This window comes from Aegilops tauschii, chromosome 7, assembly GCF_002575655.3.
Source record: "Aegilops tauschii subsp. strangulata cultivar AL8/78 chromosome 7, Aet v6.0, whole genome shotgun sequence".
Lineage (NCBI taxonomy): Eukaryota > Viridiplantae > Streptophyta > Magnoliopsida > Poales > Poaceae > Aegilops > Aegilops tauschii.
The window spans coordinates 634,999,277-635,025,037 of NC_053041.3; the positions used below are offsets into that span (position 1 = coordinate 634,999,277).

The 25,761-nt window shown below is 48.2% G+C and overlaps 4 protein-coding genes across 5 annotated transcripts; 1 reads left to right on the forward strand and 3 right to left on the reverse strand.

The window, feature by feature from the left end:
* Positions 1–928: 928 nt before the first annotated feature.
* Positions 929–8,928, forward strand: LOC109762753 (uncharacterized). Of its 2 annotated transcripts, XM_073505551.1 has the most exons (11): positions 929–1,773; positions 2,425–2,511; positions 2,602–2,733; positions 2,851–2,994; positions 3,795–3,860; positions 3,941–4,051; positions 4,608–4,697; positions 4,828–4,861; positions 4,958–5,034; positions 7,598–8,050; positions 8,135–8,928. In XM_073505551.1, the coding sequence occupies exons 1-11, from the start codon at positions 1,051–1,053 to the stop codon at positions 8,714–8,716; spliced, it is 2,499 nt and encodes an 832-aa protein (XP_073361652.1). In that variant the 5' UTR covers positions 929–1,050; the 3' UTR covers positions 8,717–8,928. The 2 variants fall into 2 exon arrangements, with proteins under 2 accessions (XP_073361652.1, XP_020177214.1); XM_020321625.4 differs by lacking the exons at positions 929–1,773; positions 2,425–2,511; positions 2,602–2,733; ... (4 more) ...; positions 4,828–4,861; positions 4,958–5,034 and adding an exon at positions 6,462–6,758.
* A 92-nt stretch (positions 8,929–9,020) lies between these two features.
* On the reverse strand, positions 9,021–12,481 carry LOC109762754 (probable hexosyltransferase MUCI70). The gene is made up of 6 exons (XM_020321624.4): positions 12,154–12,481; positions 11,550–11,621; positions 11,272–11,459; positions 10,066–10,481; positions 9,796–9,980; positions 9,021–9,605 (listed from the first exon to the last, which is right to left on the reverse strand). Exons 1-6 carry the CDS (start codon positions 12,323–12,325, stop codon positions 9,238–9,240), a joined length of 1,401 nt encoding a protein of 466 aa, XP_020177213.1. The 5' UTR covers positions 12,326–12,481; the 3' UTR covers positions 9,021–9,237.
* A 694-nt stretch (positions 12,482–13,175) lies between these two features.
* Positions 13,176–15,338, reverse strand: LOC109762746 (uncharacterized). The gene is made up of 4 exons (XM_020321619.4): positions 15,081–15,338; positions 14,878–14,996; positions 14,239–14,487; positions 13,176–13,529 (listed from the first exon to the last, which is right to left on the reverse strand). Exons 1-4 carry the CDS (start codon positions 15,196–15,198, stop codon positions 13,368–13,370), a joined length of 648 nt encoding a protein of 215 aa, XP_020177208.1. The 5' UTR covers positions 15,199–15,338; the 3' UTR covers positions 13,176–13,367.
* A 163-nt stretch (positions 15,339–15,501) lies between these two features.
* LOC109762745 (uncharacterized) lies at positions 15,502–18,233 on the reverse strand. Its single transcript, XM_020321618.3, has 5 exons — positions 18,021–18,233; positions 17,538–17,789; positions 17,267–17,410; positions 16,466–17,173; positions 15,502–15,988 (listed from the first exon to the last, which is right to left on the reverse strand). Exons 1-5 carry the CDS (start codon positions 18,114–18,116, stop codon positions 15,719–15,721), a joined length of 1,470 nt encoding a protein of 489 aa, XP_020177207.1. The 5' UTR covers positions 18,117–18,233; the 3' UTR covers positions 15,502–15,718.
* Positions 18,234–25,761: the final 7,528 nt, after the last annotated feature.

Genomic DNA, 25,761 nt, shown 5'->3' on the forward strand with positions numbered 1-25,761 from the left:
TGTGTAAAAAAATGTTGATCATGTGTTGAACATTTTGTTTAGGGCAGTAAACATTTTTTCATAGACAATGTACATTTTCCATATACATCAGAAATATTGGTGTCTACTTTTATTGAAAGTATTTTGTACACTTTTTGTATACATCAGAAATTTTTTATACATGTTTAACAATTTGAAAATACATGATCAACATTCTTCATATAAATAAAAAAACAAACCCAACGAAACCTGAAAAATAAACAAATGAAATCAAAATAATAAGGAAAAAGAACAAAACCAAAGAAAACCGCCGCAAAAAAGAATTGAGAATAGCGAAACCGAGAATGAAACAAAGAAAACAAGTGAAAAACAAGAAAGATAAAAAATAAACCCAAATAAAAATAAGAAGAAAAGAAAGAAAAGGAAAAAAAGAACCAAATAAAAATAGGGAAAGCCGGTAAATAAACAAAGAAAATTGAAGTACGACAAATAAAAAAGGAAAACCCGATGAAAAAACAAAGAAAATTAATGTACAACAAAGAAAGCCCGAAGAAAAAAGAGAAAAAACCTAAAAAGAAAAAAACATAGCGAACGAGCGAATAGAGCGACAACGAGCAAGAGATCAACGTGCGAAAAATGTGGCAGCTTGTTATTGTAGCGCAGAGAAAAAGCTTCCGCCGAGAGAAGCTTCTATCTCACGTGAAGCGGAGTATTGCTCCCGTGATATGCGGCGCCGGAAAAACCCGTGCAAGCTACAAAACAGTTCAGCCCATGAGAAAAGAGAAACCACTGAAAGAAAAGAATCTTTTTCTTTATCTTGAAAAAAGAAGAGAATCCTCGATGACATTTGGTCGTAAAAATCCTTTGATGGAATCCTGTTCCATGTCCATCTCATCACACAAGAGCAGTTTTTCATTTTGCACCTTGCTACACATAGATATTTGCAAACGCGCCCACGCTCTCACCAGTCGTCTCGCTCCTCTGTCCGTCCCCCCTCCCCCACCCACCGGCGACCTCACCCGCTCCCTCCCTCCCTCCCCGATCCGCCGCCCGCCCGCCCGCCCGCCGGAGATGCATCCCGCCGGCGCCGGGGACTACTCCGCCCCCTCCTACTACCCCCCATACCCCGCCCCCGCCTCCGCGCCGGCGCCGGCGCCCGCCTACCACCCCTACGACTCCGCGTCGGCGCCGCCGTACTCCCCCTACCCGGCCACCCAGGACTTCGCGCCCGCCTCGTCGTACCCCGCCTACCCCCCGCCGCCCGCCGACCACCACACCCCCCACCACTACCCGCCCGCGCCCCCCTCCGCCGCGGCGCCCTCGCCGCCGCAGCCGTACTACCCCTACGAGCCCCCTCCGCCGCCGTCCCCCCCGCAGCACCACGCCCCCTCGGCCTACCCCTCGCTGGATCGGGCGGGGAGCTACGGCGGGGGGTACGGATCCGGCTCGTACGGGCAGCAGGACCAGCTCTACCCCCCGGCGGCGGCGGCGGGCGGGTGGTCCGACGACGGCGCGTACGCGTACCGCGGCGGCGACGCGCCCGAGCCCTACGGCGCCAGGGGCACCGCGCCGAGGCAGGGCTCCGGGAACGCGGCGCTGTTCGATGATTACGGGAGGTCGATTGGTCCCGGGAAGGACAGGGGTGGTGGGGGCGGGGGCGGCGCGGCGAGTCCCAAGGTGGTGAGGGCCGTGCCCAAGGCGGAGACGTCGGAGGATGTGAGGGGCGGGGTGCAGAAGTTCCGGGTCAAGCTGCTGCCCGAGGGCGCCGGTAGCCCCATGGATGTGCTGTGCCAGGTAGTAGTTTGTTCTGCATTGGCATGATGAACAAATGGTTGTAGACAAGGCACTGCTATTCTCACTTCTCAGTGGCTAGTTTCGACAAAAAATGATCCTATAGTGTTGAGTTTGGACCATGGTCCATGGAGTTCAGATGCTTTCACTAGGAATGCTCCTTTCTGTGGCATCTGTTGCTTAGAGCTTGAATTTGAAACATAGGTCCTAATTTGCAATGCGGGTAAATAACGGGCAGCAGATAAACTTGCTAACTAACTAATTTATGCTTTGACAAAAAGGTTACAACATTTTAATTTTATCCAATTGATGCAAGGAGCTTTGTTTGGATCTGCAGAGACTGAAGCGATCATGTAGTTTGTTAGGTAGTTTTTGAATGGGAAAAAAATGAACAATTGTGGCCTGCAAGTCTAGGTCAGTAGAAAGGCCAAGTAGAGGTTGTTAATTCTTAGCTAATCAACTGCAAGGTAGTATGAAGAATCAGGGGATGGATATTTTGTTGATTAGTAATCAGGCTTCATTTAGTTTTCTCAAAAAATCGGACTTCATTGCATACTGGAGTAGAGTAGAGTTGTTGTGCTGTTGTACTTGGTTGCATAATTGCCTAGAGTAATCAACTGAGAATCACTACTTATCCTTTTGCACTTCACGCAGGTTGGTTTGGATGGGATTCGGATGCTTGATCCCAACACCAGTAGAACATTGAGGATATATCCTCTTGAAACTGTGACTAGATGGGATGTAAGTCACGAATTCTTGTCAAAAAGCTTTTATTTCTTCTGTTCCTTTTTTGTGATTTATTTTACTAAATATTATAGCATCTGTATCTAGGTATTGGATTCTTCTGTATTTGCCTTTTGGTCGAAGAGTTCTGTTGATCTTGAAGCAAGAAGAATAAGGCTGAAGTCAAGCAGCTATACAACCAACACCATTCTGGACACTGTGACAGCTGCCTCTGTTCAGGTTTGCATCTGAATTAATGATACTTTTTATTTCACCCTTCAGTTTGTTGTAATTTTGAGCTGTTAGCATCCATTGTTTATGGAGAAATGTTGACAGTTAGATTTTTTTTAACCACAGTTCAAGGAGATGGCAAGCAGCGTTTCGAGAAGTAAAGCAGCTGCTGATCCTGCCAGCCCTTCTGAACAGCAAAATGAGAAGAGGAGGAATTTCCTTGATTGGAGGAACTTAGTGAAGCCCGTGACTGAGGAGAAAGACCACTGGGTAAGTTCTTTCTCCGTTTACGTTTGAAATGAGGCCTGCTTCCAAGTGTGCATTGAATTATTAACTTCTTATTGTTTCCAGTTTGAAATTTTATAGAGCCAACAATTATACCCTTCTCTAACTTAATTATTGCCCATTTGTCTGGAATATTTGTTGCTTAGGCAGACTCATGCAAAATTGTTTATCTTTCAGTCTATCACTTTGCTTGGACGAATGAAGCTCTTGCAGTGTTTTTTCCTCGGATTATGTCCTTTCTGTTATTAACTCTTGATGAACTGTTTGAACTTTTACTCTGCTTTATTTTTAAACATCTTATCATGGCAGAAACTAATTCAGCAGATAAAAAAAATGCAGTGTGATCACAAATGCACGGATGGTATTTAGGAGAAAGTCAAGAGTTAATGTTTAATTTGTATTTACTTGGCTTACCCAATATTGTATGTCTTACCAATATCCTGTTTTCAGACGACTTATGGCTTCCCAATTGTGTTATATAGTTCATGGCTGCAATATTTTCCATTTGTGCATCTCACAGTAAGGCTTCTGCTGTTGTTCAGTTGCTGTGTGGCTTGTTCTCTGCACTGTTGATTTGACTTGCAGTGCTTTCATGTGACGTTGTACCTGGCTTGCTGTCTGCCTATATTTTTCTCTCTTCTGCCCCACTGAAGAAAAGGAAATCCTTAGCTACTCTATCAGTATATGGTTACATGTTTTTGGGTGTACTACCCTTCTTTCCGTGTTCTTATCCATTCGGGTTTTTTTCTCGTGGCATCATCTTGTTTTCTGCATTTTACTGTCAGGTCCCAGATGAAGCAGTCAATAAATGCACGGCCTGTGCAGGAGATTTCAGTGCCTTCAACCGCAGGGTAAGAGCATTTTGCTATTTGAGATGTTGATGACGTATACTTCACATCCATCTCTTTAATTTGTGAATTTGTACATTCAGCATCACTGTCGGAACTGTGGCGATATTTTCTGCGATAAGTGCACCCAGGGAAGGACTCCTCTAACTTCGGATGCTGATTCTCAACCAGTCCGAGTTTGCGACAGATGCATGGTAGTGTTCTTTTGCTTCACCCTCTTATATTGCAGTCATAGTTGTGATTTATGTTATGTACACCGTTCCGTGCTGTTTAGTGAGCATGGGCAATAAAAGAGCCTCTTGGTATACTGTGTACTTAAACTTCATAACTTCTGAGGCTAAAATTTTGAATCTTAAATAGCTATTAGCTGTTTGACTTAGGGCTTCATCACTCATTGAAAGCACAAGAGACCTGGACAAATATCAAACTTAAATAAATTGTAATTGTATCTTAGTTATGCTTCCTTATTACTGCATGTTGGGTGTGCCTTTTCTTGTCTTCGAAGGTGGAGGGTATGACCTTTGTTAGCCGATACCACCCACATTTTTTTCAGAGTATCATGTTTAAGGACAAAAGCAGCTCCCGATGTTTAATGCGAGCATTGATGTTCAGTGTTAATCCCCTTTTTTTCCTGTGAAGTAGCTTCCATTGCAGTCCACATCCTTTATTGCATTGCTACTGGTGGGAGGTTATACTATTTCTGAGTTCTCAATGAATGATATTAGTGTCTATTTTTTGTTATTCCGATAGGCTGAAGTTTCTCGAAGACTGAGCAGTGCAAAGGAAGCTGCAAATCGACCTGTTGTTCAGAGCCATGAGGATCTCGCCAAAAAACTTCAGGTGTGCCTTTTGGCTTCTTATTTTGTTTCTTTAGCCAGCAAATATTTATAGCTTACAGTAATTACACAGCACAACTTGACTGGATTTAAAATAAATATGCTGACATAACCTGATCTCTGGTCTGATACAGGAAGCAATGGATATAAACAAGAAATCATCTTCAGGTTTGTGTCTTCATATACTTGTTGCATTTCACATGTGTCCTCTTCATTGTTCACTATTCTGCTTATAAATAACTGTGTTGGTTGGTTCCTTGGCAGGCTCGAGATCTTCAGACGGATCTTCTGGCAAGCGAATGCGGGAGGTCGCATGCCCCATCTGCACAGTCCACCTCCAGGTTCATCACTCTCACACCCCTTTTCATGACTGATGACTTGCGTTTGCCCCGCATCGACATCCAAACCCAGTTTATCTAACCCAAGGTAAACCAACCCTTTCCTACAGGTGCAGGTCCCAGCATCTGGCTCGGAGACGATAGAATGCGGCGTTTGCCAGCACCCTTTCCTCGTCAGCTCTCGTTGAACACCAGTCCCACAAGTCGCTCAGAGCTCTTCCGCTTTGATCCCTGTCAGAGATCCCCGTGCTCGCCGAGGTCATTGCTCCAGTCAGTCGTCATCTTTGTGGCGACCTTTAGTCCGTGTCTGTATACGAGCTAATTCAGTACAGTTGTGTTGAGAAGCAAGGATGAAAGAGATGAATAAGAGATGTTGTTTGCCCAGTAACTTTCACCTGCTATTTTCGTCGTCTTCTCTTTCCCTTTTGTTACTATCAAATATATATGTGTAGATTCAAGTTTCATGAGATGTGATGTAATGTAATGTAACGTGTTGCGGTTTGTTTTCTCGCAGTCGATCAGTTCCCTTGCGTTCTCTGGCGGCCTTTTAAGGCAGTTCCCAAACTAGTCTACTATTTTTAAGCAAGATGCTATAGAAATATACTCTCTTTGTATCAAAATGTAAGATGTTTTTTGACACTATGACTGTCAAAAAAAGTCTTAGATTTCGATACAGAGGGAGTACATATTTTTTTATTTGCGGGGATGTTTCAGAAACCATTGACTTGTAAACAAATGGTACCTCCGTCTGTTCGGGTTTATTGGTCCCCCTCCCATTTTCTGCCCAATTTTGATCATAAATTTGACTAACAAGATGTAAGTTGTAAGTCACAAAACTTATTTAGTTGGATTCATATTCGAAACAGGTTTGAACGATACTATTTTTGTGGTAAATAATTTGTTTTTTGGTAGTTAAATCAAATGCCAAAGTTTGACCCCAAAATACAAAAGGGGCTAATAAATCCTGATGGAGGTGGTACAAAGAAGTACTCCCTCCGTTCCTAAATACAAGTCCTTTTAGACATTTTAAATGGACTACAACATACGGATGCATGTAGACATACTTTAGAGTATACATTCACTCATTTTGCTCCGTATGTAGTCACTTGTTGGAATCTCTAAAAAGACTTATATTTGGGAACAGAGGGAGTATTTGGTTAAGTGGTTTTATTAAAATTTCACTGAAATAGCTGGCTCGCGTCAAAAAATATGTATTCAACAGGCGCTCTCATATCTTGACTCCTTACAAAACTTGCTAAACCTGTTTTTTTCCCATAGAATTCAAAATATGTTTTTCCTGCCAGGGATTTTATAAAAAAGTCTTGATGCTGAAGCCCAGACCGGTCCATTTGTATCTCGGCCCGGCGGCCCGGCCCGCCCGCTCGCGTGACCCGAAAGCGGCGAGGCTCGAACCCACCACGAGGCCCCAAAAGCAGCGGAAAAGGAAAAGCAGCGAAGCCTCGAGACTCCTCCCCCCGGTCCTGTCCTGTCTCCCCCAGCCCCGGCGGCTCTCCCGCTCCACGGCCGCCGGCGAGCGCCGCCAGGGAGGCAACTGCAGGACATACAGAAGGTGGCGCACGCGCAACCGACCGCGTGGAGCGCGGAGCGGAAGGATGGACGCGGCGTGGGCGTGCGCGGTGGACCGGGCCGCCGGCGTGGCCGACTCCACCAGGCGCTTCTTCCTCTCCTTCCGCCGCCCTCCGCCTCCGCCGCCCGGCCCCAACCCGGTAAGTGAGCATGCCCACTCGCCGTCCTCTCGTCCCGTACGAAATTCGAGGGTTTGTGGCCTGGCGCCATGGCAACAATGCCGGCCGCGGCCGGCCGGCCGGCCAAGCGCTCGGCCCGTCTGGGCGCTCCGTGCATCGCCGGCCGGGCTCGCCGTCTCGGTCAGGAATGACCATGCCCTGTGCTGCCTATAGTGTTTACAACTGCTGAGGGAGCTGAATTGCCGTGGCACTGAAGAAGTAGCTGCTTCTTCAGATGTGAATCTACTCATAGTGGGTATTGGTGGCACAAACCAGGGCAGATAACCTGCAAAGGAGGCTTTTTTTTAATGGCATTGACCACTGACCGACCAGCCCTGATGATCTGTGAAGATTATGTATAGCTCTTACTTGCACAAACTTGTCTGATGATCTCTGCTGATCTGTAAAAATGAATTGATCTGTTTGCTGCTAGTTCCTTAGCCTGGCAAATAAAGTGTCTCAATTACATCGGAGCTCGAGACCCCTGGGGCTCGAGATACCCGCTGTCTTTTCTAGCATATATCTGTCACCATTGCGGAGGGGCACAAAGTTGGTTATCAATTGGGTAGCACAGCCTTTTTTTTTCTCATTTCCTTTGAACATAGGCATGTTTTGTACTCCCTCCGTCCGGAAAAGCTTGTCCCTCAAATGGATGTATCTACCACCAAGTTAGTGCTAGATACATCCATTTGAGGGACAAGCTTGGGACAAGTTTTTTCGGACGGAAGGAGTATCCTCTTATTTCATGTACATTTGGAAGACGACAAGGAAACCAACTTGTGCTGACCTCCCTGCCTTTATTCTCTTGCCGTACACTGCAGATAGACATCTTGAAGCGTCTGCAGCGACAAGCGTTCTACGACATAATGCAGCTGAGGGATAGGCAAGAGAAGGTCGAGAAGGTGCTCACGCTGTTCAAATCTCACAAAGTCGGTCCATTTGCGGAAGAGAGCACCCGGGTCAAGGGCCTCATCAATTTCACCGGAGCCCTAGCACTGAACAGCAAAGAAGGCGTGGAACCATACAGCTCGGAAGCAAATTCTGGCATCAGCTCACAGTTTGCGTTCCGGACAAGTGTCCGGAAGAAGGACTCTCTCCTGGCAGAGCTTGCCACCGATTCCAGATACTTCTATCAGGAAAATGATCTCATGGGGAGCCCTCTTGTGCTGTCGAAGGTGATGTACCTGGCAAACGTCAGCGACCACATGTCTGTTGCTGCGGTGCCGGTAGGAGCAAGGTGTGATGATTTTTCAACCGATCCAAGCATCCAAGAGGTAATTAATTTCTTCATCCTGGCACCTGTGCTCATACACCATCATTTTGCCTGCTGATATATCAGATGGTAGTTTTCTTGACAGGGGCAATGGGTTCCCAGCTTCCATACCTCGCTGAGGCCACCTCTGCTGCTTAAGCGTCACAAGCGCGCTGCTGGCCTGATACTGAGGTCGCAGAACTTCGCGGCCTCTCTCGCCGAGTTGATCTCAACAGCTGCGAAAAGCTCGGGTGAAGCCAGCAGCATCTTCACCGGATTCGGGCAGATTTCATGCAAGATGTGTGACGACATAAAGCTGACCATGTCCGCGGCCTGGCATGGACCGTCTGCGATTCCTCGGAAGAGCAAACCGACCGCTGGAGGGTGCCTCGACTTCGAGCTGAAGTTCGACGAGGACTCGAGATTTGGGGCGTGGGTCGAGGTGAAGAGGTCGAACCCGAGGCAGCTGAAATGGGCCGTCACGCTGTCGGATACGCCGGAGAACGACCTAGGCTGGGGCGTGAGCCTGCGGAGAGGCTCCGAGGGGGCGCCAGAGCGGATTCAGCTAGAAGGGTTTCTCAACTTACATCTAGGCCAGAATGCCACCCTGCAGCCTGGTGTCATGTTCAACCTGGATGGGAGGCGATGCGCCCCAGCGCTCGTGTTCCGGTCAAGTTGGTTCTTGTGAGGCCTGAGTGAGTGATTTTGGTGTGATCCCTCCTGAGGATGTAGAGAAGCCATGGTAGAGCAGAGCAAGTAGAAACAATCATTTGTGAAGTCTGAAAGAATGACAGTAATTATCATTGTGTCTGATGCTATGATAGGTTTTGTTATCATTATCATTGTCTAATGCTATGATTGGTTTTTGTTACCGCAGTGGTTTCAATATCATTATTCTTATGCTGCCCTGTGATACACGTTCAGAAACAGATGTGTACCATTTTTGTATTTGAGTCAAGCCTGAAACTGAAATGGCGAAGATGGGTTACCACTTGGAAATGCAAAAAACATGACACATTCCATCCTCAACTTTTTTACATGTAACGTAGTTACAAGTTCGTCGTAAAGATTTGGACCTATAGTCTATGTCATCTGCAGCAGAATCCACTGGAAATTGCAGAAATTTTCCCCCGACTACAACACACCAAGAAAAGGGGTGTTCTACTTTGCACAACCAAAGAAATCATAATCGAACGTTTCGGATCCAGTCTAGCTTGCCTGCGAAGTTCTTTTTACAGCGGGGAGCTCCACGGAGCTGAGGTCTGCGGGGTACGGAGTCCACAGCCCTAACCCTCCCCTGCTCTCCTTCAGTCCCTTCTTCAAAATCTCGTCGATCGTCTTGGCCCACTCCACCTTCGACGAGTGCTCCCTCGTGTGTCTGTGCAGGATGAACAAGGAATTGTACTCGCAGTTGGGGAACATGAAGAACTTGAGAGCGTCTCCGAGCCGATGGGCCACGTAGCCGAAGCTGAGCTGGTCACGAGGCGTGAAGAGGTTGACTTCGTTGAACCAGAGGCAGCTGAACAGATCCGTTATCGTCGTGTGCTCCCTGATCAGCACCGCTCCTTCTGGTATGTCTGCAAGTCACAGCTTGTTTAATTAGCACTGGGAATTGAGGAACTATGGAAGCACAACAGAAATACTCAGGAGGTGGAATAATTCATCAGTTATTTCATACTGTACTATACAGTAAGCTTTGTATCCTAGGCTTTGCTTAACAGCTTCAGGTAAACGTCCAACTTAGTGGGGAAATGTAAATGGACTCACCACTAGGCATCCTTTTCGTTTCGTCCCAAGGCTCCATTCCCTCGTGGTAGTATATCTTCATCTGAAGATCAACCAAAGGCCTTGCATATCGCTTCCTCCGTTTGATTGCATCACCCTCCTCATATATGCTTCTATGATGTTTGTGGACAGCTACTGCAAATGTGTATTTTCCCCGCCAGAGATATCTGCAAAGAGTTTGCTCTGTTGAATCTGTTTCAGGTGTCAAGAAAACAAAAATAACTTCTTTGAAGTTGCAGGTAAACAACCAACCTTTCAAGAATAAGCAGTGGATCAACCATAAGCTCCATTTTCCCATCAATCCAAATGCTATACCAGGCTTGAGGAAATAGCCTATGCGTCAATATCTTTGGTACTTTTCCATTCCTTCTAGGTTCATCAAATGGAGGGCGGTGCAGTGTTACAAGTCGCCATATACCAACCCATTTCCCTCCTGCACTGTCAACTTTGACAGTGACATTCTGTTCAATGAAGTCAAAGGATACCTCATCGACCACCATCAAGAAGCAGAACAACTTTTGAGAGCGAAGGCTAATATTTGATGGCTGATGAGGAGCGTCATAACCATCAAAAATACCCGAGGCAACCACAAATTTGCATTTCTGTATGTACTCGACATCAACAGCATCCATATCTGCACCGCTGTTTTTCATAAATCCACAATGCACCTGAGCATATACCAAGCCATCATCATTCACTCGGAAGAAAATTCCATGAATTACAAAATATGCCATTATAACAGAAGATCCAGTACATAAAGAAGATAAGAGGTGGTAATAAGCTATTTGTTTAGAAGACCAATGTGCAGTTTGCTTTAGACACAATGGAAAGATTGCAAGTGATATTTTATATTGTACGCAGGCACTTGAAGAAAGATTGCAAGTGATATTTTATATTGTACGCAGGCACTTGAAAGTTAATACCAGTGTTCGAACTTGAGCAGATTCTAGTAAGTAGTAACTCTCATGTTCTACACTATTTACTTGCTGGAAGAATAAATAAGCAGGCCAGTGAATATTAATGCGAAAAATAACAAGCTTAATATCTGCATACTTTTCCCAATTATAATTAGTAGCAACCAAACTCTAAAGGAATGAAACAGGGTCTCAAGTAAATTGTGAACTGAAGGGTGTTTCCAAATTCCAACCCAGTTTGAAAACCATGTGGTCCTCATCTGTGAAGCTTGAAAGAAGCCACAGATGCAGAACAAGACGTGCATGGCCAAACATCAAGCTCAAAACATATTCAGAACATAGTTTTCAGTTTTAAAAAAATAGTACAATGGGGCAATTCCTGCGTTAAGAGTTATGCATGTGCTTTAATACTAGACCACTGGTTTAGATGGCAGGACAAATCCTTGCATGTTTAAGCACAAATACACTGAATTAAACAGAAACATAGTTGTTTTCCCAACATTTATCCACTCTCTCTGGTAATTAACAAAAATGCAGCAATTACCTTCATGGTAGCATTCAGTTTGAAGCTTTCCTCCCTCTGCTTCCAGGTTTGACGTCCTCCAAACAGCGGCGGAGAATCTTTGTCCCGCTTGTCAACCGTGATGTAGGACAGATTCTTCACGATCGCATTGGGAGTTCTCTTTGGAATGACGACAGCGTCTGGATCATCCGCGACAGGTATCGAGCAGCCTGTAGAACGCAATCACTGGTGCTTAGACCATAAGAGATGAAAAATCTAGTGTCAAAAAAACCGGCAAGGCATAAATAAATGGATCTTACGGTGGAGCGGTTTGGACGGGGTTCCCATTGGGTCCAACGCGCGGACAACTTCACCGTCTTTTCTACAGAGCGCTGCACGGATGCAAAGCATAGCAAGCCATGTGAGGATAACAGAGAATGGTCGTCGCGAGCAGGTACATTTAACTTTCGAATGTGGCACGACATAGACAAGACGAGATGTTGAAGCTCTAACAGGGCATCGTCGTAATTGAAGAAGCTAATGCGCAGCATGCCACCACGGAGATGCATCAGTTAGTTAATTAGCTGCAAGTTTTAGTCAGGGACTGAATCCCCTGCAACTTGCACTAGATAAGAAGAGAAGACATGGTAAGCTCAAGCCACCAATGCAAACGCCAAGGAGATGAACAAGTTCACTCTCTGGGATCGGTAAACAAGGCAAGGCAGGAGATGTAGAAGTTGATCCGCAGGGATTACTCCACGGGGCAACGGCGAGCAGGAGCAACACCCGCGCTCGGCTCTCTCGTCCCAGACCAAAGTAGGCGGATAGCAGTGCGATAGCGAGCATCAATCAGTCGATGGACGAACAGCGGAGCGAACACGGGCGGCACCTCGACTGAGGGAGGGAGGGAGAGGAGGGGGTGACCTGAGAGGAAGTAGGCGGAGGGGGAGGCGCAGGACCAGAGGTGGAAGGCGAGGAGGAGCAGCGCCCAGGCCACGGCGGAGACGAGCAGGAGCCGCGGCCGCGCCGACCCCCTGCGCCACGCCGCGTCCCCGACGCCAGCCCCGCCGCCGCCCCCTTTGCCTCGCCTCGCCATTCCTCCTCCTCCTCCTTCCCTCCCGCGGGAGCTGGGGCCGGGGGGGCTAGGGTTTGGGCGGCGCCAGATCGGGCCGGAGGGAGGGACACTGGGCTGGAGCGAGCGACGGAGGCTGCTTTTCTTCTCTTCTTCTCCTCCTCCCCCGATATTCCGATAAACCGGTCGATTCATCGCTTATTACGCTATATATAAATCGGCCGATATACCGATAAAACTGGCCGATTTACCCTTTATCTTGGGCCGATCGATAAGTTCCCGATAAGTGATATCCTCAGCATTCGCCTGACCTCCAGGCCGCACTGGATTAAAGAAAACCAAGTACAATTTGGAATTTCTCATTCGAATGGCCTTCTTTTTTTGTTTGTTGTTGTTGTTGTATGTTAACCTGCTGCAGGTGCTCGCCTCTTCGCAGCATTTTACAAGGCAGCATTTTACAGGCCTTCCCGCAACATTTTGTACTACAAGATGAATTCAGCACAACCATTTGCTTTTTTCGCAACGTTTTTACCACATGATGAATCAAGCACAGCACCACGCTACACAGCGACCGCAGGAAAACGATCTTCGGTCCAGCGGTGTTCACACGGAGATCGGGCTCGCACGGTTTCAAGACAGGCATGTTCAAAGCCCCCTTTGAAACCGGAGAAATTTGATGTAAATATGTAATGTTTTCTTCTCATCTCAAGTCACAGCCCTGGCTTTCCCAGGGGTAATGTAACAACAATTCAGGTCAGCACTTCATCCAGAGACCACACACACACACACAACAATTCCACACAAGAAGAGACCGACTGGAGACCTCGTTTACCAGACACCGCCACACCATTTGGCATAAGGAAGCGCCGACGCGTAGAAAAAATGTTTTGTATCCTGTTATTATCATCATTATTTTCCACTGGACTTATGCTATTTACATACATCTGCATACACATATATACTGGCGACCTTCCATATTGACAACATACAGTCTGCTTATTAATATACAGCTAGACGGCATCAGAGCGCAACCATGCCCCGGAACAGTAGGGGGGTCAGTAGCTTCCTAGAGAAGTGGGAAGATGTTGCCGCTGTCGTCGTCCCCACCCTCAAGGTAGTTGAATGGAGCGTCCCCCTCGTAGCGGAAGTCGGGCCCGACGTAGCACTTCATCTCGTGGAACAGGTTCAGGTTGTCCACCAGCTTGTGGAAGATGTTGCACCCGCAGCACTGACGCAGCAACAGAGGAACACAAGATTCAGCAAGTGCGTATAGGTTAGGATATGATGTGCTTTGGTAAATATACCAAGGCAAACATATACCCAGAATGAAGGAACTCTCATTAAAAAACATATGCTGGAGTTCATAGTGCATACAATAAATAATAAGATATCGCAATAATGCACAATTACTAGCTCACTCCATAAGCAAATTTGATTTTGCAGGGCAAAAGACCACCATGGTATTACCAAGAAAGTACATTTGGATAGTGGATTAGAGGTTTGTGTGGCACTGTGGCTGATAACTGGCTATTGACTAACTAACTCAAACTGCACGCTTATCTGAGCCTTTTGATTTTATGCATCTAAATGCCTAGAGGTCGAAAGAACATAATCCTACACTGCAATGATACCCAGAATATGTATCACACTGCTATATTTATCTTTGGAGCTCATCTCATGATAGCATAAAAGTATCCTGTTGATGGACTAACCTTCTTCAAGTTCAATGCCACAGATATATGAAAAGGCAAATTCTATGCGGCGGCATATGTCCTACAGTAACTATACACTACTAGTATGCCTGAATATTCATCAACTCTTGTCATAGTATGAAAATAAAGCCAACCACTGTAAAATTCATCTCAGCCCAATTGTTTAAGACAGTGTTAGTATCAGGTCAACCTGGATACATATCCAGCAACTGACAGCTGCAATACCTGAACGAACACGGTGCCGTCGGTGTAGGCGTGCGGGTTGATGGCGCGTGTGGTCCGCTGCCCGCATACGTTGCAGGTGAAGGCCACCCGCATCCGCCGGCGCGGGGACTTTGTGAAGAGCGACCACGGCAGCGTCGACACCTCCGGCCGGTTCGCGGCGCCGCCGGCCATCGGCGGACCCTCCATCCCCGACCCTGTCGTCCAGCCGCTCCCCGTCGCCGCGCTCATCACCAGCCCCATGGCCGCGTCCTGCAGATGCCACAGCGACCCCATCAGCAACAGCTAAAGTTGATCAGACGGTGCCAGCTGAAGGGAGAACATATTGATGCACCCCCGCATAAAGCAGAGCAGAGAGCACTGATCCCAGCCCATGCTGATAAATCGGAGCGCTATCGAACGAGCAAATCAAGCGGCGAGCTGCAGCACGCATCGAGGCCTAAAACCGTCGGGATCTCGGGCAAATCCGGCGCGAATCGACCACCACACGAGACGCAAGGCATGGGAGTCTGATCCAACAGCGACAAGCATGCTAAATCGAACGAGCAAACGGAGCAAATCAGGGGAAGGCGCGTCGGATCGCGGCGCCCGAGTGCGATATCGGGGGCCGGACACCGCCGCCGCCGCCGTCGCCGTCCGTACCTTGGAGAAGGGCGAGAAGGAGAGGCCGTACGGCGCGAGGCCCGTGGGCTCGCCCCCCGAAGACGGCGGCCTGGGCGGCTTGTGGGCTCCGGCATCCTCCCCCTCGCCGCCGTCTCTCCCTGCAAGGCAAGGCAAACGGGGGCGTGAGCACCGGCGCAGCAGCAGTAGAAACGAGACGCACGGGACGGGATAGGGGCGCGCACGCTTGGAGGCGGCCGCGACCGGGACGAAGGAGGCGGCGCGGCGCCGGCGCCGGAGAGCCGCGGAGGGGAAGGGCGGCGCGAGGGCGCGGGAGGTGGTGGCGATCGCGACGGACTCCATCGGCGGCGGCGAGCAGATTTCTCCTTTTTTTTTCCCCCTCTCCGGCCCGTGGCAACTGGTGAAAGAGAAGCGAAAGGCAAATGCGTCTCAACGCGTTTGGGGTGAGGATCAGCGCGCGTGCGCCGGGCCCACCGCCCCGCGTGAGATGTCAGCCTCAGCAAGCTCGGTCACAGACAGACACAGGAGCTCCCTGGAGAATCTGGAGAATTTTTTCTCCAAAAATGTCATCAGTTATCACCAAACCGTGGGAAATTCAAATGAAATACACATGATTCAAACGAGACCGGGAAAACGCGCGCTCGATTTCATCGTCGTCTTCTTTCTTTCTTTGGCAAAAAACAGGGATGGATAAACCATAGTATCAGAAGAATGCATTTTTACCCCCAGCAAACATTTACACCAACACTATCACCACTCAGCTATCCTGGACCGGAGAGCGCCTATGTACAAGAGAGCTATTGTTGCGGGGGTCAAAAGGACGCCCTTGTTTCAAGTGAAGAGTGCTATGAGGCTGCTACGATCAATCGTCGTCGTTCATGTCTTCGGCGCAGCCACACCCCTCGTCGTCTTCATCGCCCGAATCTCCGTCTGTCGTCACGCCCTCCTCATCCGCATCTTCATCGCCTTCCTCATCGTCGTCGTCGTCGTCGTCATCATCGTCACCGTCTTCATCCCCGTCGGAGGAGCTGGAGCCGGAGCCCGGGGGCGCAAAAATAAAATCGTCCATCAAGTCCGAGATGTCGGAGTCGTCGCTGCTCATGCTGCTGAACATGAACGTGTCCTCATCATCCTTCATCAAAATCAAAAGGTAGAAAATCCACATGTCAGCATTCTGTCACCGATGATATATTCATATCACTGGATATATATAAAGCAGTAACAAAACGCAAGATACGACTTGTGGATGTTTTTCCAGCCCTGTATGTTACAACAAACCTCTGGTGAAAGTAAGGCAGAACACAAAGCGCTAGACGCTGGACCAAATGGAACACCGCCTAGTATAGCACGTATGTCATTATGCCAGCATATGGTTCCGCATTGCAATGGACATATTTGAGTTGCGTCTAACATATTAAAGTGCGACGGGAGAGGACAAAATTTTCCATTTCTCAGAAATGAAAACAAATTCCTTCAATAAGTGCTATGCATAAACGCGGAATCAGGCCTACTCTACATATTAGGCCATGTATCTAACAAGTTATGCATGGAAGAATGTAATGATCAGCGAGAAACACAACTTTTTTGAGTAAAACAGAAGAGAACAAACCTCATCCAAGTCAATCGTGGAGGGGTCACAATCACCAGGTGCCCAAATCTTGACGTCTGTAGCAATGCCGCTGCTTGCAACAACAATCTCAGAAGGATGCTGTTCAACACAGTTGACGATCCGTTTATCTCCTTTCATCGCTCGCATGAGCACCCCATCCTTCTTTCTCCAAACAAATACATGGCCACAGTCTGATCCAGAGGCAACATAGTCACAATTGGGACCAAGGAAGTTGACACCCTTAACGGTTTGCTTGTTACGGTGTCCCACGAAAGACCGAGGTTCAGGCAACTTGTCTTTATAAAGGGGTAAGGCGGCACCCACACCGTCACCATAAAGGGGCATTACACCAACCTTAAAATCGTTGAAGTGCAACCCATGCTCTCTCTCGAAAAGGTAGATATTGTCACAACTATATGACGCTAATATCTCGCCGGTCTGTGAGAATGCCAGACCGGTTATTCCATCTTGGTTTTTAGTGATCAAACCCGGAGGGCAGAAGTAATCAATTGGGCAACCGAAATCCCCATGCAGATACTTGCGGGTGTCATATAACCGCACAAACTCATCGGATCCAGAGACTGCCACACGATATGGATTTCTTGGGTCCACAGCAATGGCGTAGAGGTCAAGGGCATCATTCACGCCATCATCGTATATCACCCCAACTTTAAGGAGCTCCTTGGACTGCTTCCCCCTTAGGTCAAACTGGAAGGAGAACGAAGTCAGCAACAAAGGGATCCAACAATGGTAAATGACAAAAATTACCGAATGAAAGTAGCTGCAAGTTTAACAACTTACGCGCCACACGGATCCATCTTGCCCGGCGCTGTAGAAGGTGTGGGGGCTCCCTGGCTCGACGGCCAACCTGTGCACCGCATACTCCGTCTCGACGACCTGATCCACGACCGCACGGCCCCCTTCCTCTATCTGCACGTATCGCACCTGTTTCGCAGCCAGAGCAAATACCCAGACCATGACAGCGTGAGCAACGTAAACCGCTTCACACAAGATGAACATGGACGGATAGAACCGCCGATTAAGGGTGTATGTGCGGTGCGGGCGCACGCACCTCCCCGTCGGCGCCGCAGGTGACGATGCTCCGGTCGTCCGAGAGGGGCATGAACTGCGCGTGGAGCACGTTGTTCTCGTGGCCGGTGTGGATCTGCAGGGCCGGCCTCGCCGCCTCCCAGTCCCACAGCACGACGGTGCGGTCGTCCGACCCGGACAGCAGCAGGCTCCCGGTGCTGTTGAAGCTTATGGTGTTGACGCAGCCCCGGTGCTCCCGCAGCCGCTTCTGGATGCCCAGAGAATTCACAAAGTCCTGCGCAGCAGCCAGCCAAGCAGGCACCATTGTTACGGAAAGCAACAGCTTAATTACTGTAGAACATACTACAAGAAGGCGATGGCCCGCCATGGAGTTAGCAAACGGGGAGCTGCGGGAGCGCTCTAATCCTAGGTTAACCGCGGTGAATCTCGCTAGGTCGGCCTAATCCAGCTCGATTTCGGGGCGAGAAGAGTAGAGGAGCGGGTGGAGGAGGGAAGGGGGGCGGACCTCGGATGCTCTGACGGAGTCGGCGAAGCGCTTGGGCCGGAGGCGGCCGACCTCCCGCTCCCACAGCCCGGCCATCCGGGTCCCCTCCGCCGGCATCGCCTCCGCCGCCGCCGCCGCCGCCGCGAGGGTTTCTCGGCTTGCCTCTTCGCCCTGCTCCTTCACGGGGAGGACCGGGAGCCGGGGGAGGACGGGGGGAGAGGCCCATGGCGGTGGTCGAGGGGCAGATCAGATCTGGCCGTCCATCTCCGAGCCACGGGCCGGGACCCGAAACCCGCGGCCCGTTCCCGGAGGAGCGGCTATTCCGTTGGGCCTCGGCCCCCGCGTGGGATTTGACTGGGCCTAGCCCGCTGCCAACCAGATGACTGACTTCCCTGGGGCCTCAGGCCGAAAAAATAAGACGACTTCGCTGGGGCAATGCCTGCTACTACTGTAGTTACGTACCGTGGTGAATCCTAATGTTTTTTTTTGTTTATAGAAATGCGGTAATCCTAAGCATGTTTGCCGTAGACTAGAAAAAGTTGCCCCAAACAAAAGTGGAAAAAGGAACTTACCGTGGACCGTGTTTTAGTTCGAATAGGCCGAATGAGAGGTTGAAAAAAAAAATAGGCTCGGATTGAACCCTGAAAAACGAAATTACAAGTTAGTTCGGTCTCAATTTCAAATTTCAACCGAGCAAACCTTTTTTTCCTTGAAAAAACATCCGAAAAGCAGGAGCATCTGTTACTGTCCAAAATAATTTATTTTTTGCGGATGTCCAAAATGATAATATGCAGTACTCACTCACAAGATAACCACGGCCTGGGAACATTTAACATCAGAACCGTCAACTACGACAAGGAATACATACGGCGTCTAAAAAAAGAGAGAATTTACCTTATAAAGGATGCTGGGGTGCTAGGCGCAACCACCGGCTCCACGTATACGCTATGAATAGTGTCATGCGAGAGGAAAAAACAGCTAGCAGCGAGATAAGAGAATCTGGTCCGGCCATTCTATCTCGCTTAGTACTTGCTTTGAGCGTTTTGCCTCGCTGTCAAACATCCCGGCGTTAGTTCTTTTTCTACGTTCTGTGCTTCGGTCGCAGAGGATGACAGCTGATCCAGCCTTTGCGCGCAGGCCCATCCTGCAGTGAGAGCGTGGGTGCGTGCTTGGGGAGCGGTGATCGTGGGTTGGCCAGAGGCAGCCAGAGGCGATCGTGGGCTGCAGGCCGCCGTGGCATTTTTTTTACCGAGGTGCGTTTGACCCACCTGTGACCATTCTGCTTCAGCCGATGTGGTCCCACATGTGTGTCTCTTCATAGCCGCGCGCTGCTCCCATTGGTTGCTGCTGTGCCAGCACGCCTGTACTCGCTGGGTAATAGGGTGCTCCGCCCTTTTCTTGTTCATACGCGGGACTTCTCCAGTTGTTTTGCTGCATGTGTCCCTTCGTGCGGCTGGGCCCGTTTGTCGGTCTCGTGCTCTCCTTTATCTGGGTCACTCTAGGAGTTACAGCGCCCCTGTCCTGTTGATGACCGAGGAGGCGCTTTTCTTTCATCCTCATCCTCCCTTCTATCAGTGCCTCCCTCTCGATTCACTCCACTCCGCTCGTCTCGCCTGGGCGTCGTTGTTCGTCCTCCGCCGCCATCGTTGGTTGCCGTCGCCGTGCTTGTCGCTTCTTTGCTCATGGCTCCTCGTGTGCCTGCCTCCGCGTTCGGTTAGGGTGAGCGCCGCTGATTCGCTGATTTTATGGCTATGGCTTCGGTTGCTTGCATTGCGTATTAATCCCTTCTTCTTTCCTCCTTTTCCTCACTTCTCGTTTGCAGCCTCGCTGCGTCTGGTTTGCCATGCGCCTCTTCACCTGTTCGTCCGTCCTTCTCAGGGTGAGCTTCATCCTCTACTCGGACTACTACTAGACATCCAACACGTATACTACTAGAGATTGTTTGGATTATCCAACACCTCTTGCTTTGCTTATCACCTGTTCGATGAAATGTCTGCCTAGGTTCCTTTCATTATGGGTTGTTTCTTGCGCTGCGTTCGTTTTTCCTGGCTGCTGGTTGCATCAGATCTGTTGCATACTGCTTACATGGGTGGTTTGGTTCGATCTTAGGTTTGGCTGGGTTGAGTGTCCGTCCTTGCCTTTGTTCAGGTTACTACAGTCGCATGTTTTTTTTTGTTTCTTGTGCTTTTTCTTATAAAGGTTGTATCTTGTCTGGTTTGGTTCATCGTGCCTCGGTTGGTTTACGTCGGTCTAGCTGCGTTTGCATGGATATGGTCTGCATGCTCTTGTCTGCAATACTTAACTGCTGTTTGAGGTTGTTTTTGAGTGTTCTCGGTTTGCTTAAATGCTTCTGCACCAGGTTACTTCGCATTAAATTGTTGCTTGTCTTCTCCTATTGCGGTTGCCATCTTTCTTTTCTTTATCCTTTCCGTTGGTTTCTTTTAGTTTAGGCTTTAGCATGCCTCTGTAAGGAGGGTATGTGACTATATGTTTGCTTACGTTTTTTGGCTTTCTCGTGTGTTACAGGTCTTTATTATTCGGATAATTGATCTCCTGGCTCCAGCTCTGCAAAGGTTCTGCTGTGGTTCATCTCATTTGGCACATCGGCTGCTCTACTTTGGCGTGCGGAGGTACCATCTTCCTTCCTCTCTTGTTGTCCTTATGCTCATCTCAAATTTTGTCATTCGCCCGCTTCTAACTGTGTGTGTTCCGTGCGTTGTGTCATTTTGTGGCTTTGTTTACCATTGCTTATTGTTGATTAATTATTTTACTTCTTGATTCCATGTGTTCTTTCATGCTTATTATTGCATCCTTGCTTCGCATGTCCAGAATGTGTGTTGTGCTGTCCTTTGTTGTTCCAATCCTGGAAGCCGTAGCAGCGCACCGTGCACTGCCTGCCCCTTGCTATATGCATGAGGTTGACGGGGATGGCCATGTCCTTGCTGGAGTAGAGATTGACATTCCTGGGGATGGTGTCCTGGCGATGCTGCAGTTTTTTTCCCCTGGGCCTCTGGGTGGGAAGGTTGTGTAGATGCATACGAGCAGGCTGCTTTGCAGGCAATCAGGTTTTTGCAAGGGATGTATGGTTTTATAGTTAAGGATTACAGCTATGAGTGTGTGGTTTGCTATAGGAATTCAGGGAATGCTGCTGTCGCTGTCGCCGCGTCGGCTGTTCGTTATGCGGCTTACTTAGAGAGGGCCCTTGCTTGCGTGCGCTCGGCCTCTGTAGCCACACCCATTAGTGCCTTTTGTACTCGCTCACAGCCACCGCCTAACCTGGCATTTCTGTACTCAAGCCTTTTGGCGTCTTTGTACTCTATTTAGCTTTTATACAGGGTACTTCTGTTGTTCCAGGATTCTATTTATTTGTGTGTAATAAATGAATTCAGTTTCATGCTCTTTTCTTCTTATGTTGTTTATTCTTGTTACCTTATATGATGTGTCTTTCAATGACTGTGTTGATACCCTTGGTAAATTGTGCTATTCTTATTTGATAATCCTTTAACCTGCACCGAAGCAATTTTAGAGCTTAGTTTCCGCTTGTTTGCTTGTTTCTTGCAGTACCATGGCGTGTATCTTTTCGTGCTTTTAGTTTCTCTGGTTGCGGTATGTGTTGGAAATATGCCCTAGAGGCAATAATAAATGGTTATTGTTATATTTCTTTGTTCATGATAATTGTCTATTATTCATGCTATAATTGTATTGTCCGGAAATCGTAATACATGTGTGAATACATAGACCACAACGTGTCCCTAGTAAGCCTCTAGTTGACTAGCTCGTTGATCAACTGATAGTCATGGTTTCCTGACTATGGACATTGGATGTCATTGATAACGGGATCACATCATTAGGAGAATGATGTGATGGACAAGACCCAATCCTAAGCATAGCATAAAAGATCGTGTAGTTTCGTTTGCTAGAGCTTTTCCAATGTCAAGTATCTTTTCCTTAGACCATGAGATCGTGCAACTCCCGGATATCGTAGGAGTGCTTTGGGTGTGCCAAACATCACAACGTAACTGGGTGACTATAAAGGTGCACTACGGGTATCTCCGAAAGTGTCTGTTGGGTTGGCACGGATCGAGACTGGGATTTGTCACTCCGTGTGACGGAGAGGTATCTCTGGGCCCACTCGGTAATGCATCATCATAATGAGCTCAATGTGACTAAGGTGTTAGTCACGGGATCATGCATTGCGGTACGAGTAAAGAGACTTGCTGGTAACGAGATTGAACAAGGTATTGGGATATCGACGATCGAATCTCGGGCAAGTAACATACCGATTGACAAAGGGAATTGCATACGGATTGATTGAATCCTCGACACCGTGGTTCATCCGATGAGATCATCGTGGAACATGTGGGAGCCAACATGGGTATCCAGATCCCGCTGTTGGTTATTGACCGGAGAGGTGTCTCGGTCATGTCTGCATGTCTCCCGAACCCGTAGGGTCTACACACTTAAGGTCCGGTGACGCTAGGGTTGTAGAGATAGATGTATGCGGAAACCCGAAAGTTGTTCGGAGTCCCGGATGAGATCCCGGACGTCACGAGAGGTTCCGGAATGGTCCGGAGGTGAAGAATTATATATAGGAAGTCCAGTTTCGGCCACCGGGAAAGTTTCGGGGGTTACCGGTATTGTACCGGGACCACCGGAAGGGTCCCGGAGGTCCACCGGATGGGGCCACCTATCCCGGAGGGCCCCGTGGGCTGAAAGTGGAAGGGAACCAGCCCTTAGTGGGCTGGGGCGCCCCCCTTGGGCCTCCCCATGCGCCTAGGGTTGGGAACCCTAGGGGGGGAGCTTTCCCCCTTGCCTTGGGGGGCAAGGCACCCCCTTCCCCCCACTTGGCCGCCGCCCCCCTTGGAGATCTGATCTCCCAAGGGCTGGCGCCCCCCAGGGGTCCTATAAATAGGGGGAGGGAGGGAGGGCAGCAACCTACAGCCTTGGGCGCCTCCCTCCTCCCCTGCAACACCTCTCTCTCTCTCGCAGAAGCTTGGCGAAGCCCTGCCGGAGACCCGCTACATCCACCACCACGCCGTCGTGCTGCTGGATCTCCATCAACCTCTCCTTCCCCCTTGCTGGATCAAGAAGGAGGAGACGTCGCTGCACCGTACGTGTGTTGAACGCGGAGGTGCCGTCCGTTCGGTGATTTGGATCACGACGAGTACGACTCCGTCATCCACGTTCATTGGAATGCTTCCGCTCGCGATCTACAAGGGTATGTAGATGCACTCCTTTCCCCTCGTTGCTAGTAGACTCCATAGATGCATCTTGGTGAGCGTAGGAAAATTTCAAATTATGCTACGATTCCCAACAGTGGCATCATGAGCCAGGTCTATGCGTAGTTACTATGCACGAGTAGAACACAAAGCAGTTGTGGGCATTGAGTTTGCCAATTCTTCTTGCCGCTACTAGTCTTTTCTTGTTTCGGCGGCATTGTAGGATGAAGCGGCCCGGACCGACCTTACACGTACACTTACGTGAGACAGGTTCCACCAACTGACATGCACTAGATGCATAAGGTGGCTAGCGGGTGTCTGTCTCTCCTACTTTAGTCGGAACGGATTCGATGAAAAGGGTCCTTATGAAGGGTAAATAGAAATTGGCAAATCATGTTGTGGCATACGTAGGTAAGAAACGTTCTTGCTAGAAACCTACAAACCACGTAAAAACTTGCAACAACAATTAGAGGACGTCTAACTTGTTTTTGCAGCAAGTGCTATGTGATGTGATATGGCCAGAAGATGTGATGAATGATATATGTGATGTATGAGATTGATCATATTCTTGTAATAGGAATCACGACTTGCATGTCGATGAGTATGACAACCGGCAGGAGCCATAGGAGTTGTCTTTATTATTTTGCATGACCTGCGTGTCATTGAATAACGCCATGTAAATTACTTTACTTTGTTGCTAAACGCGTTAGCCATAGAAGTAGAAGTAATCGTTGGCGTGACAACTTCATGAAGACACAATGATGGAGATCATGATGATGGAGATCATGGTGTCATGCCGGTGACGAAGATGATCATGGTGCCCCGAAGATGGAGATCAAAGGAGCATGATGATATTGGCCATATCATGTCACTATTTGATTGCATGTGATGTTTATCATGTTTTTGCATCTTATTTTCTTAGAACGACGGAAGTAAGTAAGATGATCCCTTATAATAATTTCAAGAAAGTGTTCACCCTAACTGTGCACCGTTGCGAAGGCTCGTTGTTTCGAAGCACCACGTGATGATCGGGTGTGATAGATTCTAACGTTCGAATACAACGGGTGTTGACGAGCCTAGCATGTACAGACATGGCCTCGGAACACACGCAATACACTTAGGTTGACTTGACGAGCCTAGCATGTACAGGCATGGCCTCGGAACACGGAGGACCGAAAGGTCGAGCATGAGTCGTATAGAAGATACGATCAACATGGAGATGTTCACCGATCTTGACTAGTCCGTCTCACGTGATGATCGGACACGGCCTAGTTAAACTCGGATCATGTTTCACTTAGATGACTAGAGGGATGTCTATCTGAGTGGGAGTTCATAATCAGATGAACTTCATTATCATGAACATAGTCAAATAGGTATTTGCAAATTATGTCATAGCTTGCGCTTTAGTTCTACTGGTTAAGATATGTTCCTAGAGAAAATTTAGTTGAAAGTTGGTAGTAGCAATTATGCGGACTGGGTCCGTAAACTGAGGATTGTCCTCATTGCTGCACAGAAGGCTTATGTCCTTAATGCACCGCTCGGTGTGCTGAACCTCAGCGTCGTCTGTAGATGTTACGAAACATCTGACATACACGTTTTGATGACTACGTGATAGTTCAGTGCGGTTTAGAATTGTGGCACCAAAGACGTTTTTGAAACGTCGCAGAACATGCGAGATGTTCCGAAGACTGAAATTGGGATTTCAGACTAGTGCCCACGTCAAGAGGTATGAGACCTCTGACAAGTTTCTTAAGCCTGCAAACTAAGGGAGAAAAGCTCAATCGTTGAGCGTGTGCTCAGATTGTCTGAGTGCCACAATCGCTTGAATCGAGTGGGAGTTAATCTCCCAGATGAGATAGTGATAGTTCTCCATAGTCACTGCCACCAAGCTAGTAGAGCTTCGTGATGAACTATAACATATCAAGGATAATTATGATGATCCTTGAGCTATTCGCGATGTTTGACACCGCGAGAGTAGAAATCAAGAAGGAGCATCAATTGTTGATGGTTAGTAAAACCACTAGTTTAAGAAGGGCAAGGGCAAAAGGGATACTTCATGAAACAGCAAGTCGTTTGCTGCTCTAGTGAAGAATCCCAAGGTTGAACCCAAACCCGAGACTAAGTGCTTCTGTAATGAGAGGAACGGTCACTGAAGCAGTACTACCCTAGATACTTGGTAGATGAGAAGGCAGGCAAGGTCGACAGAAGTATATTGGATATACGTTATATGAATGTGTACTTTACTAGTACTCCTAGCAGCACCAGGGTATTAGATACTGGTTCGGTTGCTAAGTGTTAGTAACTCGAAATAAAAGTTGCAGAATAAATGGAGACTAGCTAAAGGTGAGATGACGATATGTGTTGGAAGTGTTTCCAAGGTTGATGTGATCAAGCATCGCATGCTCCCTCTACCATCGAGATTTGGTGTTTGCGTTGAACATGATTGGATTATGTTTACCGCAAAACGGTTATTCATTTAAGGAGAATAATGGTTACTCTGTTTATTTGAATAATACCTTCAATGGTCTTGCACCTAAAATGAA

Coding starts and splice junctions, on each gene's coding strand:
- LOC109762754 (XM_020321624.4), bottom strand. CDS start 12,325: ATGGCGAGGCGAGGCAAAGGGGGCGGCGGCGGGGCTGGCGTCGGGGAC. Junction 11,460..11,549: donor CCCGTCCAAACCGCTCCACC/GTAAGATCCATT, acceptor TGCGTTCTACAG/GCTGCTCGATACCTGTCGCG. Junction 9,981..10,065: donor CCACTGCTTATTCTTGAAAG/GTTGGTTGTTTA, acceptor AACTCTTTGCAG/ATATCTCTGGCGGGGAAAAT.
- LOC109762746 (XM_020321619.4), bottom strand. CDS start 15,198: ATGGAGTCCGTCGCGATCGCCACCACCTCCCGCGCCCTCGCGCCGCCC. Junction 14,997..15,080: donor GGTCGCGGCCGCCTCCAAGC/GTGCGCGCCCCT, acceptor CTTGCCTTGCAG/GGAGAGACGGCGGCGAGGGG. Junction 13,530..14,238: donor ACGGCACCGTGTTCGTTCAG/GTATTGCAGCTG, acceptor TTGCTGCGTCAG/TGCTGCGGGTGCAACATCTT.
- LOC109762753 (XM_073505551.1), top strand. CDS start 1,051: ATGCATCCCGCCGGCGCCGGGGACTACTCCGCCCCCTCCTACTACCCC. Junction 3,861..3,940: donor TCAGTGCCTTCAACCGCAGG/GTAAGAGCATTT, acceptor TTGTACATTCAG/CATCACTGTCGGAACTGTGG. Junction 4,862..4,957: donor AAACAAGAAATCATCTTCAG/GTTTGTGTCTTC, acceptor GTTCCTTGGCAG/GCTCGAGATCTTCAGACGGA.
- LOC109762745 (XM_020321618.3), bottom strand. CDS start 18,116: ATGCCGGCGGAGGGGACCCGGATGGCCGGGCTGTGGGAGCGGGAGGTC. Junction 17,411..17,537: donor CCTGCGGCGCCGACGGGGAG/GTGCGTGCGCCC, acceptor GCTGCGAAACAG/GTGCGATACGTGCAGATAGA. Junction 15,989..16,465: donor CCACGATTGACTTGGATGAG/GTTTGTTCTCTT, acceptor ATTTTGATGAAG/GATGATGAGGACACGTTCAT.